The sequence below is a fragment of the Ostrinia nubilalis genome, chromosome 4, assembly GCF_963855985.1.
Source record: "Ostrinia nubilalis chromosome 4, ilOstNubi1.1, whole genome shotgun sequence".
NCBI lineage: Eukaryota > Metazoa > Arthropoda > Insecta > Lepidoptera > Crambidae > Ostrinia > Ostrinia nubilalis.
In genome coordinates, this window is record NC_087091.1 from 11,533,461 (window position 1) to 11,551,492 (window position 18,032).

Consider the following 18,032-nt stretch of genomic DNA (forward strand, 5'->3'; position numbering starts at 1 on the left):
ACTAGCTTCTCGATAAAAATATCGACATTAATGAGCATTTAATGAGCTAAAAATTTACTTGGGTACTCCCACACTTACGTTTTTTTCTGTAGCCCAACACTACCAAACTGATAAAAAAAATTAAAAAAAAAGTAAAGTACACCAAAAGTAGAGCGAGCGAGTTGACGCTTCGTCGATTTAATTTAAATTAAAATACCTATTTGTGAGAAATGATTGTGAGCATGTTATTTTCCACGCAACTGGTTTAGTCACCTATCTTATTATTGAAGAACCGTTCTAATTCGCCGGCATGTTTTGTCTTAGGTATGTATCTAAGTGCTATGTCTAACTTATTAGAACAAAGTTATTTCCACTCCGTATTTGTACTGTATTTAATAATTTTAAATATTTCAGAAATGTCAGAGATAAAGTATAAGAATCAAATTTTGGCTGCAATAGATCATTTACGTGCTCGGAAGTCGAGACCAGACATCAATAGGATCTGTAAGTTCATGATAAAGTGCTATAAAGTAGCTCCCAAGGATACTAAAGCTGACCTAAAACGCTGTTTAAAGGAAAAAAGTATATTTAAAGTAGACTACAAAGATAATGTAAGCTACAGAAACGCTGCTAAGTGGCGAAAAAAGTCGAATCTCAGTGACAGTAAGTTTTCCTTTTATTTATGTGCTATTGCTAAACTAATAATTGTTTTTGTTACAGCATTGGCTATATTTTGAAGAGGGTCGCATTGTGCTAAAAATTTTATTTATTTCTGATTTTTGTGAGCATAAAATAAATAATTGGCTAACCAATCAAAAAGACTGAAACTTGTTACATATTTATAGACAGTAATAATTTTTTTGTTTACTTACATACATATTAATATCGCTTTATTAATCTAAGTTAATATCTACATTTCTAAGTACCTACTTTAAGAACAACAGAACACATAATTTGGTTTAATATCCACCATGAAAACTAATCTACAAACTTTTACCCTTTCTTCCTTTGGAGAACACCAATTTATGTTGTTTTTTTGCCACATATTTGCTGTCTATAAACATGAAACCATATCTTATTATTAAAATGCAGACATGGCGGCAACTATTGCAACTAACGAGAGAAGAATAATAACATCAGCAATAGCAACACTAATTTATCAAGATCAAAGTTACTTGGAAAATGGTATTGGATTCGATGACCTTATCAAAGCAGCAGTTTCCCAAGAAACTAAATATACAAAGAAACAGCTGGAAGCAATGGTTAACAAAGAACTGGCTACAGGAAGTCTGGTAAAATTGCCTAACGGCAATTTGGCTCTTGGCCCCGCTGATCATGATGGTGATAGTTCAGATAGTTTTAAGTTTGAATATACAATGGACTCTAACACCAAAGTAAGTAGCACCATTTATTGTTTAATACTTAACCTTTCTAACGCTTGGTTTTATATCAACTGCTGTGACTCTAGCACCCAACTAAAAAAAAATGTTATAACAGCTCATAAAAGTTAAAAGAACAATGCATGAATTAACATGCAGCATAGCATTTTAAATCCAATGTGTAGTCCACAGCCAGGTGGCTGTTAATAATTTAATACTAAATCAATTATATTCATATGTTTCAGATGACTTCTTCTGCCAACTCATCATGTCGATCGTCACCTCAACGAATGAGAGGTCGCCCGAAAAAGAGGGGAGGAGCTAATTCAAGCACAACAAGTAACAGCAATACTCGTAATGCTGGCGTGAGAGTAGGCGAGAGGCGTAAAATGGCCAAAAAAGTATTTGATCCATCTGATAATAATCTGCCAAGCAAACGTAAAAGAGGGAGACCTGTTGGTTCACTCAACAAAAGTACAATAAAAAAAAGACAGATGGGAGGTCCTAAAAGTGACAAAGAAGGCACTCCTTTATCTGATGGTGAAGGAGAAGTAAGCGCTGAGGAAATTGAACTTGAAGAGCCAATACCGCATGAAACATCAGGAGGTGTATGCTCCGTTTGTCTTGTACAGAAGCCTCGTGGGTCCAGCGATAGGCTGGTGGAGTGTCGCGACTGTAATAATAAAGCTCATTTGAGTTGTTTGCAATCAGGTTCCGGCATACTCAAACCCAGGCCTGATAACACATGGCAATGCCCCCATTGTAAAACATGTGTTGTTTGCTGTGAAACTAATGATGCTGTAAGTTTAATAGTCTCTTTATTATTAATTCTGTTACATAATCAACATATTGATCAATAATTTCTTCAATTAATTAGTACCGTACATAATTACTTTCTTTTGTTTACAGGGTATACTAACTGTATGCAGTATTTGTTCAGATGCATATCACGCACTTTGCCACACGCCGCGCATACCAGAACGCCAAAAAGCTTGGGACCAATGGGAATGCAATAATTGTCTAGAGTCACGGCCTACAGTAGTGGGTTCCCCAGCCATCATTCCTAGGTGTATTGACTTTGAAAAGCAAAATTCACCTACAGCTGACCCATTCTTAAAACCACACGAATTAGACAGGGCACCTTCTAAACTTAAAGAAGAAGTGCCAGTAGACCCAACTATCCCAGACATAACGAACTGGACTACTGAAGAAGTGTATGAATACTTTACAAAACATTTTCCAGAGGCTGCACCAATCTTGAAAGAACAGGTAGGTACATAGAAATAAAATTAATACAATTTCCTATATTTTACTTTTAAATTCCTAGTTGTTTATATTGATTTTTTCTTTCAGGAATTTGATGGTCAAGCCCTGAGCATGGCGCGTCGGGCTGATATCGTCAGGGGTTTAGGATTGCCATTGGGCCCAGCCCTGGCGTTATATCGAATCGTGGTCAAATTACAAACAAGAAAAGACGATTGGACTATGTGCTGGGGCTAGACGATATTTTATATATTTTAATAATTTTAGTGTAATAAACTCTCAGTATTTTTATTCTAGACTTTCATTAATGTAACCCTCAACTCATTAGGAAGTTCGATTTCGGTTCCCGCGCAACACATGTAGGTACATGCGTTTTAACATAAACACAGTAGAGCTGGAATCCAAGGTGAAAAGTACTACATAAGTAGGCAACATAGTAGGTAGGTAAGTAGGTAAGCTTTTTAACCCTATAAAACAAAGTAACTATTGATTTTAGCTTTACACTAGTGATATAGAAATTAAACAATGAACATAATAAATATAAATTTTATTTACATAATACTATTTACATTCACTGTACAGATATAACATTAAGCTAAAAGTTTTTGGTTTACTTCAATACCTGCATTTATTACATTTGTATGTATGTTCAGATAGTTATTATTGTACATTACCTAAAAACAGGCACCTACCACACTCATTTAAAGTAATTCAAAGACCTTGAATTCACAATGGCAAAAGGGGTGTCCAGTAATGCATTCATTATCATCTTGCAATAAATAATGTTGTTATGAAAGTCTAATATTGTATTGGTCATGCAACAAGAGTTAAGGCCATCAACAAGTGTGGTAGCTAGTGTATTTGATGTTTGAAAATGAATTTGTGTTCTGTATTCAAATATTACATCAGTTTGAGTATTGTGTTCACCTCAACTTTCGTAGAGTGACCTAATATTATCAGAGGTTAAGTGCAATGTAACATGAAGGTTAAACAAAGTCCATCCACTCATTCTATCGTTCACAAATAAGGAATATTATAATTTGTGCTACCTATAAAGTATTTTCTTATCAGTGTTGATCATAATGTTTCATGTAAGATAAAAAGATGTTAAAAATCATTGTTGCCCCATTAATGTAAAATACTCTATACTCTGTTGGTAGATAGTAGAAGTTAACAAACTGCACTGGAGGCCAGTATAGACAGTCACCCTGAAATAAATTACAAATAATTAGGTTTCACATAATAACAAATAAGCAAATCAAAACCAAAGTAATTAGTTCCACTTACAGTGTAGACATATCTAAATTTCTGAGTTATTTCACTAGTACTTTGAGAAAATGACTTTGATTCTAAGAAACCCATGCCATAGAAGAAACAAAGTATGGTTGCTGGTGAGGCAAAAAGTTGGTCACACATAATTTTTTGAAAGACTGTCTTCAAATCTACTTTGGGTAAAACCTTATCAAGGTATAAGTAGTAATAATGATGCATCGGACCCATCAGAGTTCCAACAATAAACATTCGACCTGAAAATTAAGTTTCAGTGAAAATTAGGTATAAGAGTATTAGATACGGCATCTAAATAAATTATACAACTTACCTAACCGCGCCCAATCATATCTTTTTAATAATACTTTTGATTGGAATTCAAACTCCTGCTGAACCAAGTCACCAATCGCCATGAAACCGCCAGAACTGATACTATTTGTGATCAACAGATTTTTCTTAAACAGAAAGTTCACTCCACGGCGAAAAGATGAGTACATATTGGTACGATTTCTAGATAGGTTCCCTCCTTGTCTCACAGAAAAACATCGAACTGGAAACATTGCTGAAATAAAGAAAAGAATACAATCTCAAAAAAATCGACAGGTTAAAACATTTAGTTTACATTGAAGACAGGAGACTTAACTAGATAACCTTACTTTTTCATACAATAAGAATACATTATTAATAACTCAGCCCTTACTATTAATATTATTTACATAAAAATAAAGTAAAATTACAACTCACAAGGCCAAGATTTTCAAAATAATTTGCGCCCTTCTTCTTCTTCTTCTTCTTTTATTTTGGCGACGGCTTGGTTTTGAGAACCATGATTTCGCCAATGTCACGTAAACAGCTTTGACAAAGTTACAGGGTTTTTAAAAAGAAAAAATAAAATTTACAATATTTAATTTTTTAACAATAAGCGAAATTATTTGTGTGAGTACCTAAAACAAAACAAAAAAGACATCACAGATTGAGACAACACAAATATATACATAATACAGGGATTAAAATAGTTGGAAGGAGGAGGGTAGGATGGGAGATTGGGAGAGGAAAAATAATTTTGATTATACCTACAAGCGAATTTTTCGGGATTGGATAAATTTTGATATTTGTTTTATAAGCGGAGGATTCATGGAGTTTAGTAAACATTTAATATTAGTAGGACGAGGGACGCTGTCAGGGAGGAAATCTAATAAGGAGGAACCTATGTTTGGACAATTAAAAAAAATATGATTGGTTGTGCCTTCGTCTAAGCCACATTCGCACAAGGAACTATCCTTTATATGCATCTTCGCGAGGTGAACCGGAGTACACGCATGACCAATTCGCAACCGACAAATAATTGAAACCGAGCTTTTAGGAAGGTGTTTGTATTTAAAAAACCAAGGTCTAGGGGGAATATCTTTCTGAATATCTGCATAATATTTGCCAGCCAACCTTTTTGAGTTATCCCAATGAGTTCTCCACGATTTATAGAGATGGGCTTGGGAGAGAGATGCAGCATCGTGTGAGAATAAAAAGTAGTGCTCTAGTGAACCAAAGGATATGGCATGTTTAGCACATGAGTCGACAGATTCATTACCTGGGATTCCTCTGTGACTAGGAATCCAAGCCAATACTATGTTGATATCCTTCAGTCGACAATCGAAAAGGGCTTGTCTTATTTTTAGAACTGTGGGAAATTTTACTTTGCATTTGAAAGGGTTAGCCAAAATTGATTGGAGGCAACTAAGGGAATCCGAGAAAATTAAAACGTTATTTAACGAATGGGATTTCACATAAAGTATGGCTTCTAAGATAGCTGTAGCTTCACCGGTGAAGACCGATGTAACCGGGGGACATTTAAAGCTAAGTGCGACTTTGTACACAGGTATCCACACTGCTGCGCCGACACAGCCGTCATCAGCGAGCTTGGACGCATCTGTGTACATCGTGAGCCATCCTTGCCAGTGTTCGGACAAAATATTTCTAAATTCTTGGGGAGCTGTAGGAGAGTCTTTTGAAATACCAAAATTTAGAATAATAGGAGGTTGAAATATTAAGGATTCGAAGCTGTTTGAGAAAAGGGGGAAAGTAGTAATTTTAGTAATGGGACATGGGAGACGACCAAATTTTTGAAAGCTTAGCAGAATGCAAGGGGTTTTTTGAGATGATGATGGGTTGTTAGGAGAGGAGAGAAGCTCAAGTTTTTCTAAAAGAGGGTGGGAAGCATTCTGAGCAACCTTGACAAAGAAACGGTCACTGAGGTATTGCCTACGTAAATAGAGGGGAGGGTCAACGCACTCAACTTGTAACGCGTTTATAGGCGAAGATTTCATGGCTCCCAAAATTATACGTAAGCACTTTGACTGGCTTTTAGCTAATTTATCGAGGGGAACTTTATTGCAAGGGTCTAGAAGAAAAGACGCGTAATCAAAGTGGCTGCGAACGATGGCGTTATAAAGAAGCTTTTGGGAGTAGGGGTGGGCCCCCCACCAAGTGCCAGAAAGGGCGCGAATTACATTGATTCCTTTTTCTGCTTTTTTAAGGATGTAGGTAAAGTGAGCGACACCTGATAATCTAGTATCCAGGATCAGACCTAAGAATTTAACCTGGTTGCAGTTAGGAATAGGGTCACCGTTTAAAGATACCTCGATATCTGGAATGTGCCGTTTCCGGGTGAAAATAACACAGCAACATTTCGGCACAGAGATGGATAGGCCGTGAGTAGTCATCCAGTCGCCGAGATAGTTAAGAGCAGCACTAAGGCGTGTGTTTGCCTCATCTATCGATTTAGATGTAATGTAAAGGGCAATATCATCGGCGTACTGTAGAATGTTGCAGAAGGAATTCACAGCTTGGTCAAGGTCGTAGGTGTATAAGTTATAAAGAAGTGGGCTGAGCACCGATCCTTGAGGGAGACCCTTCCAGAGTAAACGGGGCGGGGATGTGATATTTTGGCATTTAATTGAGACAGATCTTGCCATTAGAGAGTTACAGATGAAACGTACCAACTTCTCCGAGCCACTCAGATGTAGCAGTTTTTGCCTGAGCACTGGAAGCAAGACGTTATCGTAAGCGGAAGAAATGTCCAAAAAAATTCCCACCAGGAATTCCTTATTTGTGAATGCCAGTCTGATATCCGTAGTAAGTATGCTTAGGCTGTCCAGAGTACTAAGACCTTTGCGAAAACCAAATTGAGACTTCGCCAGAATACCGCGAGACTCCATAAACCATTCTAGACGGTTTCTAATCATGTGTTCCATGATTTTTAGAAGGGCAGAGGATAGGGCAATAGGGCGGTAGGAGCTATGTTCCAAGGGGTCTTTCCCTGGCTTCGGTATAGGAATGACGATTTGTTCCTTCCAAGAGTCAGGAACGATACCCTGGTCAAAAAAGTTGTTAATTAGTTGTAGAAAGAAAGATTTAGCACGAAGGGAGGAATTAATTAAAAACGAATATGGCAATCCGTCGGCTCCAGGGGAAGAATCAGAGAGGCCACTTAATGCGGACAAGAGTTCATCAACGGTAAAGAGGGAATCTAAAATACCGGTTGGAGCGATGGAAACAAGGGGAGAGGATGGGAAGCAATCTATATAAGGAACAAAGGGAGGGGCTAATTTGTCAGCAAATTTATCCAACCAAACAGAGGGATCATTAGAGGGAGAGTTGGATGCTGAAAGGGATTGGCGGTACCTTCTTATCTGTTTCCATACCACAGAAGACGGAGTCCTAGGGGACAAAGACTCACAGAAATTAATCCATCCTAACTTTTTCTTTTTGGATAAAAATTTCTTTGTCTGGGCAGCTGTCTGCTGATAGTGTAGGTAGTTCTCCATAGTCATAGACCTATTATATTGCTTTTCGGCCTCCTTACGTTTAAGAATAATGGCTGAACATTCTGCATCCCACCACGGAGGGGAGATCTTTTGAATAGGTTTTTTTTGGGGGAAATGTTCATCTGCAGACGACCGAAGGATATTTGTAAAGTTTTCGTATACTAAAATAGGATTTAAAGGAGTAATTATAGGGAGGGAATCTAATTTGTTATCCACCGATACGGAAAAAGCTGACCAATCGGCGTTCTTTAATTTGTATCTCAGTAAAGGAGGGGGTCGGGCTGTTGGGGATGATTTGTTAGGGATGGTGATCAAAATAGGGAAGTGGTCGCTGCCGAAAGTACTTTTCAGAACATTCCAGGAAAGCAGAGACATAAGGTTGGGGGAGCAAAAAGACACATCCACAGCGGTAGCTGGGTTCTGAGATGGAGAGCATCTTCTAGTCGGGCAGCCATTGTTCAGAACGCATAGGTTAAGGTCGTCTAAAAGGTCTAGAAGTAAGGAACCTGGAGAGTCCGTATGGTATGAGCCCCAAGCGGTATTATGGGCATTAAGGTCACCTAGGACAAGGACGGGAGAAGGGAGAGCTAAAATGGCTGAACGCAGTTCATTAAGAGAGGATGAGTTAGGACGGGGAATATATACGGATAGGATGGAAAGGTCGAAAATTCTCACAGCCACGACATTAATGTCTTGGCTGTGTGAGGGAAGAGGGATTTGGGAGTAGGAAAGGGAACGCCTTACAAGAAAGGCGCTTCCTGCGTATCCGTCGTTTCTATCATCACGGAGACATGAGTAGCCAGACACACGGAAGTGTGATTCCGGTACAAGCCAGGTCTCCGAGACGGCTAGAAACGACGGGGAATATTTATTGATTAAGTAGGATAATTCATGTTTCTTCCGTCTAATGCTCTGGCAGTTCCACTGGACCGCCTGGATTGCCATTATTGTTGGATAACTGAGAAATTTGGAAAAGTTTGTGGGCAACGTTGGACGGTATATTATTTTTGTGCTGGGTAACAATCTGAAGGATGAGAGTTAGGACGAGGTCTAATAGACTCTCGTCGGATAACGGCGATGATGAAGAGTTGTTGGTATTAATGGCACAACCATTAGGGAGGCTAGACGCACAATTGCCAATAATGGCTTGGTGTGCCTGCCTATCATAACCTTTTCCTAATGGCGCGTGAGAGCGGGGGGTGCGGGAAATGGTTTTCTTGTAGGAGAGAGGGAGGTGAGATGAATGCGAATGGAGTGGTTGGGAAGGGGAGGATAGAGGTTGTGAAGATGGAGACTTGGTGATGTCGGCATAAGACCTACGAGTTGATGGGTACAGGGATGAAGCCTCAGCGTAGGAAATATTATCTTGAGACATGGCTATTTTAATTGCTTTTTGTCTGGAGTGCTCAGGACAGGATTTGTTGAGTGCAAAGTGCGGGCCAGTGCAGTGAATGCAGGTGGCCTTTTCCTCTGTAACATCACAGCTATCCGCGGAGTGAGGTTGCGTGCATCGAAAACATCTTGCCTTCGACCTGCATTGGGCTTTGACATGGCCAAAGCGGCAGCAGTTGAGGCACTGAATGGTGGGGAGCTGATATGTCTCGACCGGTATAGAGTTGTGGAACAAAAACACCCTTTTTGGCAAGACCTGTCCTTTAAATGTAACAACCACTGATTGAGTAGGGACCCAGGACGCCTGTCCATCTGTGGTCACTTTTCTATTTAAACGTCGGGCTTTCAGAAGGATGCCACATCCATCAGGGATCGTCAATGACTCTGCAAGTTCTTCCATTGGAAGGTCAGAAGGGATTTGTTTAATAAGGCCCATGCGGGTCACATTATAAGTGGGGATAGTAGCAGAGTACTTACAAAGTGATAAGACCTCACTATTTAAAAATTTGTTCGCCGCACTGGCAGAGGAGAACTCTACGGAGATTCGGTTCCTGCCAATTTTTTTAACACCGTCATTGATGACGTCAGATATTTTGTTGGTGACCAAAAATTTTCCAAATCGTATTGGTTGGATGAAGGTTGGGGAATTAGGCTCCGATTCAATGCGTGAAACATGAACCAAGAAAGGGCCTTTGTCAAGGTCAGTATATGTTTTAGGAGCAATAACTAAGGATGGGTGCGTGTACACCGGTTGACTGCTTGGGGATGTCATTGGAGCAGAAGGGTTGTTGGATCTCTTAGCGGGCTCTGCGATAACCTCCGTATCTAGGCGGCGCTTTGTCGCGGCTTGTGAAAAAAGCGGTTGAGAAATGTCCATTGGGAGGGAAGCCGGGTCCGGGGGATCCGGGGGTTCAGGAGGGGTTAAATCCATTATACTTACGGTTTACCCGATAAGACCGTCACCTGTGTTTACTTATTAGAAATAACTAAGCTTAGAATTAAATTATTTGCTTAAAATGAACGCTAAAGCTTTGATTTTTCACTGAAAACACCGAAAACACCTGAAACACGTGTTGCCACTGTCACATGCGGCGAGCCAGTCATTTGCGCCCTTGGCTGGCCGAGAGCGAAACCGGAGACATCAGCTGTCACTGTCACTGATGCCTGTCTAGTGATGTTACGTTATTATCGATATTTAAATCCAATTGAGCTCATAATGAGCTCTAAATCTCAGATTTTAAGGACTTTTTCAAATAACATTTTTTTTTGAGCTAGTTAGTCCATTCTACGGGTGGAAGATATTAATTGAATAATCGGATAACATTTTAATATTATTCAATTGTAGTAAACGTGTCCAATCCAAACCAAAAACTTAGTCGAGTATTATACTAATTGATTAGACGAGCGAGTCAATTCATTTGTGCTAGTTTGACAGGGGAGTAGCACGTTCCTGCTCTGAATCGGGCGGTCATTTATAAACCACTTAATATTACAACTTGTACTTCTTGTTACTCGACCAAAGTGCGAACAGTTTTTGGTCAGCAGCGATGTTTAGTAACTAAAGCAACTCGGCTTTACTAAATGTCCCGACTAATAATAAGGCTTTTAATATAATTCTCCAAAACTGAGATAAACTTAGTCGAGTTAATGTTAGATGTTAACTAAGTACCTATTAAATTATTGTGACTTTGCTACACCCTCACAGGGTCAATGTATGAATGCATGTATACCTGTATGTGCTGAATATGTTAATGCAAATGAATAAATAAATAAATAAATCATCGATTATTAAAATAAAATAGAAAGACACGGGTCTTAACGCGACGTTTATTAATGAGTTTATTGTTTTTAATTGAAATGGAACGCGAAAGTTTAAAATCTTAAATCATCGATTATATTCGATAATTTGTATATTGATTTTCAACTAAATCGGAGAGCAGCACTATTTAGGTAACCAAAAAAAAGCCAACCAAGCGAAGCGAACGGCTTTCTGGGTTCTAAGGACTGCTTTATGAATCAGTAAAAAATAAAATCATTTTGTACGTATTCATAATAAGTCTCTACGGGTGATATTTTTATTCAAATAAAAAAGTTGATCAATCGATTTTTGATTTCCTAATTCAAATTTGACATGACAAAAAAAAATTAATCTGTCTGTTTGTTTGTCGAAGTCGAACCGTCTTGTGGGGTTATAAAAATTTAAATAAATATTATTTTAATTATTTTTACTGCTTATTGATTAGTGAGTACCTACTATTATTTATTAAAATTTCATTTTTTTCTTTTTTCAATAACCAACTTGGTTATTTTTAATAGCACGATTTTAAAAGAGCTGGCACGAATGAAGCTTTTAAAAGATGTAAAAATACTTTTTCTACGTATTTGGTTATCATAAATGCATTCGTGCCAATTCTAATAATTACCTAATAATTTTGTTGTAATTTTTGTAAGGTAAGTGTTAATAATCATAACCTATTAATATTTTATAAGGAGCTAGCATGGTATGTTGAAATTCAATATTATCAGCATTTTATGAATTACTATCCAGGTGCAATTTATTTTTCATAATATCTGTTTTATTCCAACTTTTAGCTAACCCAACATGGATGATGATATAGACATCGAAGAACATGATTTGTTAGACAATCCAGCCATGAGAAACATATTTCCTGATCTCTCTGTTGTAAAGAAAGAGTTGACTGGATATTTTGAGGAAGGTAAATACTTGTTTGTTCCATTTAATTGTATAAAAGCTTAGCTGTGCATGCACACAATATTCTTTCTATTAATTATACTTTAATTTTCAGCTTCAACAATAAATTGTCAACCAAACACATTTCATATTGATAAACTGATCATACCAAAAAATGAAGAGCATGACCTTTTGCCAGATTCAAATAGTATGCAGACAGGAATAACACAGCCTCTTGATAATGCTTCTTTTCAATCTGGAGTGTCTGTTAATCAGATAAACCAAACACCTTTTAAGACAAATAAAATCATTTTGGGGTCAAAGCCAAGTCTGACTCAGAATGTAGTATGTGAAAAGGCTGACAGAGATGTATATTCGGCACAGGTAAAATTGATTGATATTGAAGCCTACATAAAAAACAGTGAAAGATTCTGCAATATTTGTCTTATACTATTTCCTGAAAAAGAAGATCTTGATGTACATACAACATTAAATCACAAACAGATTAGTCTATGCAATATGGCAAGAAAGAAGAATACGATAACTATTGGATCAGTCGTAAGAAAATACAAATGTGTTGAATGTGGTGAAATTTTTACACAGCATAATCAATTAAGAAGGCATTTGATTAATATTCATAGAAAAAACCACAAAAACAATTGGACTGCCAGAAAACACATTACGCACCAGTTATCATCAACAGAAACTAAAATGATATCTGAAACAGAATCGCATGAATGTTTTCATTGTAAAGTTACATTTTCTTCAAAAAAATTGCTCATTGATCACATCTATAAAGTTTTACAATCAAAACAAGTCAGTGATATTAATGGTCCACAAGCTTTAACAACCTTAGGGAAACTAGCAGAAGATAAGTTGAAAAATAATCTACAAGTAACTAAAAGGGTCTTGAGTAAGGAAATGGGAGACTCTGATTCTACACATGGCACTAAAATTAGACCCATAAGACAGAAAAGATATGAATCTGGTCAAAGAAATGTGAACGGAATACAGAAAAACATTTTAATATTTAAATGTATTTACTGTTCTTATAATTTTTCACTTCTGAAGTTTTGCTTGAGTCATATTGAAAATAAACACAAAGATTTCAGTTTAAAGAAAATAAAGCCAACAAAATTTAATGAGCAATGTGATCATTGTTCAAAAAAATTAGTTGATTACAGAGTTTATAATTCACATTTGCGATTATATCACAAAGAAAAAATTGAAAAAACGATTAAAGTATATCCAAAACTATGTTTACCGAAAATAGACATCATAATGCCTCTAACTGAAAAACCTAAAGTAATGACTCAAGGAAATAACTACAATAATTTGACTATGAGAAGCTTAAAGGTTGATCACTGTGAAAACCTTGATTCTGAAGGTAATAAACAAGGTGAGGAATCCTATTCAGACTGTAACGAGCAGCTTGTACTGAAATCAATTTTATTTAAATGTCTGCGATGTGATATTCACTTTTTATCAGCTAAAACTGCAATGAATCATGCAGATCATATGGAATTGTTAATTAACTGGAAATGTTTATCATGCAATAAAATTTTTAAAAAAGTTGACGAAAAATTACATGTAAGGCAGCATTCGTTTTCTGACAACTTCACAGTATATGAATTTTCTGAGACTCAACTATCACAATTGTTATATAAATGTTCCAAGTGTGCAATCCATTTTAATGCGAATGGTTTTGAACCACATATAAAAAAATGTGAAATTGTTGTGGCAGAATCAGTTTATTGCAAGATTTGTGATATTCTTATTGATAGATGTATTGCTGGAACTCATGAAGACTATCATCACAGGAGAAAATTTAAACCAACTGACTTTACTATATTATTATCTGAACCTATTGGTGCTGAATCAGTGCAAAAACCAGAAACAATACCCATGGTTAAAAAGTTACCCAAAAAGAAGATAAAGCAAACACGGGATAGGAGTAATTTCAATCTAAAGTATTGTCAAACATGCAATTCTTTTATAAGAATGAGAGGAGTTAAGCGTTTAGTTCATTTGGAATCACGCTGTGCACATTTACCAGTTCATATTTGTAAAATATGTGGACTTACGTTTACAAACAAATCTATGGGCGCCCACAGAGCTATGCATTTAAAGAAAAAAGGCATAAAATTACAAGACTTTACATTTTACTGCTTTAGAAAAAATAAACAAATTTCACCGCCCGTACCCAAATATCCGGAGTGTAAGAATTGCAACGTTCATTTCATATCCAAAGTTGCTGTATTAAATCACATATGCAGTGAAGATTATCTAACATGCCACATTTGTAATATAAAACTATCCGAAGCAGTTTTTAAATTACATTTGTCATTCCATTACTATTCAATCACAAATAAAAATAAAAAAATTATACTGTACCAAAGTGATGCAATACATTCAGGCGAACAACTGGAAGTGCGTGAAATTAAACGTCCGCGACCACCTCCGAGAAAAAGAAATTTGTCTGAACCAGGTCATAGCTCGGAGGCAGAGATCCAAGAACCAAAATGCTCGGCAAGATCTGATCGGAATCTGTCAAGTCATACAGAAAGATTACATGAAGGACAGGGTGATGAATACCTGCATGAAAACGAAAATAATTCTACCATAGCGGATGTCAAACCTGAACCTGAAATTGCTTCTGAGGAGTGCAAACTTACATCCTCAAAACATATAATTTCTGTTGAAAAACATTTAGTAAATCAAAAAGCTGGACAATCGGACTTTGTTCTCTTTGAAGTCCTATATTGTTGCACAAATTGTCACATCACAATTGATACTTATGATAAAGTGGTAGAACATTGCCAAGATCATTTATGTGGAGTGGAAATTGAGAAAAAAGGATGTGAAACCTGTAAAATAACACTGGATCGTAACAGCTATGATAACCACATTAAAGAATTCCACAGTGATGAAGTAACAAGAAAATCTTTTAAATTACTGGAATTTGACACATTTTATTTTACAGAAGATAACAAAATTTGGACTAAACATATATTTCGAAATATTAGTCAAGAAAAGTCACTACAAATTTTAAGAAGATCGATTTACAGATATGGTTGCAAAACTAAAATGCAAGTAATTCAAGATGGATCCCCTGATTTAACAGTTTATAAATGTAATAGCTGCTTTGTTATTGTAGATCCAGAATCTGTAATTAAACATGTGGAAAATTCATGTTTTAAGTCACGTAAACATCCATGCTCATATTGTGGATTACCTTTCATGTCTTATTTGTCGTTAAAAGAACATTTAAGTGTCCACAAAACAATGAACATAACGCTGAAATCGTACAGGATTGTTTTAATCAATCAAGAGAAGGATAAAAAGAGCAACAAAATTATAAATGGTCACAACAAATTCTTCCTTTTATATAAGTGTAGAAAATGTAACTGTATCCTTGATCAGTTTCAACGTCATAGTCATACATTGTGTTCCGAAATGGATTTGAAAAACTGTCCTGTATGTGGCTTACTGTTTTACCATTCTGACTATAAACTCCATAAGACTAAACATGAATTAGTTTATAACTTTGAACCAAAGAACATGAAAATTATTTTATTTGGGGATAGAGCTTCGAAGGAAGCATCTCTGGATTCCATTGACCAAAAGACATTCAAGGGCACAATTGTGGACTTTACATTTATTCAATGCTCAAAATGCGGTGTATGCCTGGAGAAATCTCCAATAACTACAATAAACCATATTAAATGCTATGAAGACAACGAAAAATCAAAATGTCCAAAATGTGAAATGTATGTTTTAAAACATAAATTTTCTCGTCACTCTAAATTACACGATATTAATGTTCATTTTGTTAAAGAAAATATTAATATAATACCTTACGATCATAATGAACAGTTAAAAAAGTTTATACCAGCCTCATTAAATCTATCAAATGAAGCAAAGAATGCAAATCAAACAATAAACAGAATTTCACATCAAACGAAAGAAAAAAGTCCAATACTACCAGAAAAAACAGTAAAATTGTTTAAATGTACTTGTGGGTTACATTATTTGGATAAAAATGGTATAGACGAACATTTTGGCCACTGCAATCCTAAAACATCTAAACAATATTGCTCTAAATGCAATCTTTTGTTTACTCCATCCGTTTTATTTACTCATTTGTTGTTACATCATGGTGACAAAAAATATGTTTATAAATACAACATTATTGAAATGTCTCAGAACAAAAATCTAATTATAAATATATACAATTGTGCACATTGTAGAACGCATTTCATAGAATATGATAAAGCTTTAGAACATTTTGGGAATTGCGAAGACGTTGAAGTGGAAAGAAAAGAATGTATAAAATGTAAGGTATTTTTCCCTATTGACTCTATTGCAGAACATGAGACTAAACATCACAATGAAAGCGTTGCAGATATTAACATAATAGATGTTACTGACAAAAAGGACCAAAATAAGGCAGATGCAAAATCTATAGATAATGTAATTGATCAAGCGGATATTGTAAGAGAAACGAAATATAATATTTCTGAAGAGAGTCTATCACAAATTGATTTAAGTCGGTATGACAATACTATTTATAAATGCGAACCGTGTAACACCCATTTTTTAACCGAACATACTTTAAGACGACATGTCGCCCATGATAGGCATGTGTTATCTCCTCAACAGACATGTGATTTTTGCAAATTGAGTTTTTCTTTGCAGTCACTTACTAAACATATTTATATTCACCATGATAGAATGAAGATCAATAAAAATGAATTTATAATCAAAACTAATTAAATCAAAATTGTTGTAAATAATTTTGTTAATAGATTTTCTTAACTTTGTAATGCATGTAAATAAATAGGTATATTAATAGAGGTAGTTCGATTAAATTTTTTGTTGAAATAAGTACCTACATCTTGCTGATGACCATTGCAAGGATTAGAACTTTTATTTGTAATGGTTATGTTGGACTGTTAATATTTTATGTTAGAAAGTGACCTTCACAAATGTTTGATTATTTTAGTTCATTGTGGTATGTTTGATTTTAATAAAATGCAATAAATTGATTTTGTTTTCTTTTGTATTTAATTGTTTTATTTGAACCCCTCAGTTTGTTAAGAAAGTTGCAAGTCCTAGTGGACTCTAAAAGACACTGCTATAATTTTTGAGAAGTAGGTACATATAAAATCTTTATCCAAATGATACACTCTATTCGTTTTTTAATTATTTTAGAAATTTTATGTGGGTTTTATTAAATGATGGTGTTAAATAGTATTAAACAATAACAAAAAAATAAATTTTTTTGGCTTTCAATATTCAGTTCTGAATTATTGAAAAATAACTTAAAAATACCTATTTCAATTGAACAGAGATTTTTTTACCAATCGCCTAACCGATGTGTAGGATTTTATTGGAGTACCCAAAGGACCTTTACTTAGACCGAAACTGTATGTATAAAAATTATGGAGCTGCGATCCAAATGTGCTAGTTTAAATAATAAAATTATTACGTAATATCATAAGAAAATAAAACGGCATTTTAATTATTTTGCTTAGATTAATAATCAAAGTTATTTTGTAAAAAGATACAAAAAAATGAATGGGGGCGTTTGGCCGAAAATAGCATTATTATCGCTAGTAAGAAAAATGGAGTCCTTTTATATCACTGCTAAAAAATTTATAAGAAAACGCCACTTTTGAAGTTCTAACAAACGTGTCCTCGCCGAAAACGTGCTGAAGTTGCCAAAAATGGCGATCGCAATTTTGCTAACAAATTCTATTTTCGGCCAAACACCCCCATTGACAGTTCGTCTCAGGGGCTAAGGATGTTAAAAGTCAGAATTATCGATATCACAAATTAAATTAAGACCAAAAATAATATTATTCTTTACTTCTACTATATTATAGTCTCCATAGATTAATAAAACCTATAGATAGTAAGCGCACGAAAAGTGAGGCAACTTTTAGTAGACCATTTTGGTCCACTTGAAAATTAAAACTTTTTTTGTTTTAATTAAATGTCTTAATAAATAACAAAGTTTTGACAGTAATGACATAAGATTTTTGCCTCTAATTTTTGACGAAGCGTTTTATGAAGACTATCCATCTAAGCTTTATTTATCTAAGATAATCTAATTTTTAACCAACTTCAAAAAAGGAGGACCTTCTAACCCTTCCATTCTTCCAACCTTCCATCTGTTTTTGATTATGTATTTTTATCTTACAACTAAGTCAATTATGAACCTATTTTAAAAGA

General features: G+C 35.4%; 2 protein-coding genes and 1 long non-coding RNA gene across 5 annotated transcripts; 2 read left to right on the forward strand and 1 right to left on the reverse strand.

The window, feature by feature from the left end:
* Positions 1 to 121: 121 nt before the first annotated feature.
* LOC135071515 (histone-lysine N-methyltransferase 2D-like) lies at positions 122 to 2,912 on the forward strand. Of its 2 annotated transcripts, none has more exons than XM_063965296.1 (6): positions 122 to 303; positions 394 to 642; positions 1,072 to 1,373; positions 1,604 to 2,158; positions 2,268 to 2,627; positions 2,712 to 2,912. In XM_063965296.1, exons 2-6 carry the CDS (start codon positions 396 to 398, stop codon positions 2,856 to 2,858), a joined length of 1,611 nt encoding a protein of 536 aa, XP_063821366.1. In that variant the 5' UTR covers positions 122 to 303; positions 394 to 395; the 3' UTR covers positions 2,859 to 2,912. The 2 variants fall into 2 exon arrangements, with proteins under 2 accessions (XP_063821366.1, XP_063821367.1); XM_063965297.1 differs by lacking the exon at positions 122 to 303 and adding an exon at positions 700 to 827 and having other exon boundaries at positions 393 to 483.
* Positions 2,913 to 3,153: 241 nt separating this feature from the next.
* Positions 3,154 to 4,667, reverse strand: LOC135071083 (mpv17-like protein 2). 2 transcript variants are annotated; one of them, XM_063964835.1, is made up of 4 exons: positions 4,635 to 4,667; positions 4,222 to 4,452; positions 3,909 to 4,147; positions 3,154 to 3,829 (listed from the first exon to the last, which is right to left on the reverse strand). In XM_063964835.1, exons 2-4 carry the CDS (start codon positions 4,448 to 4,450, stop codon positions 3,689 to 3,691), a joined length of 609 nt encoding a protein of 202 aa, XP_063820905.1. In that variant the 5' UTR covers positions 4,451 to 4,452; positions 4,635 to 4,667; the 3' UTR covers positions 3,154 to 3,688. The 2 variants fall into 2 exon arrangements, with proteins under 2 accessions (XP_063820905.1, XP_063820906.1); XM_063964836.1 differs by having other exon boundaries at positions 4,547 to 4,637.
* Positions 4,668 to 11,005: 6,338 nt separating this feature from the next.
* On the forward strand, positions 11,006 to 16,843 carry LOC135071084 (uncharacterized). The gene is made up of 3 exons (XR_010257208.1): positions 11,006 to 11,345; positions 11,696 to 11,820; positions 11,911 to 16,843. It is a non-coding gene; the product is annotated as an uncharacterized LOC135071084 (long non-coding RNA).
* The last annotated feature ends 1,189 nt before the right edge of the window (positions 16,844 to 18,032 follow it).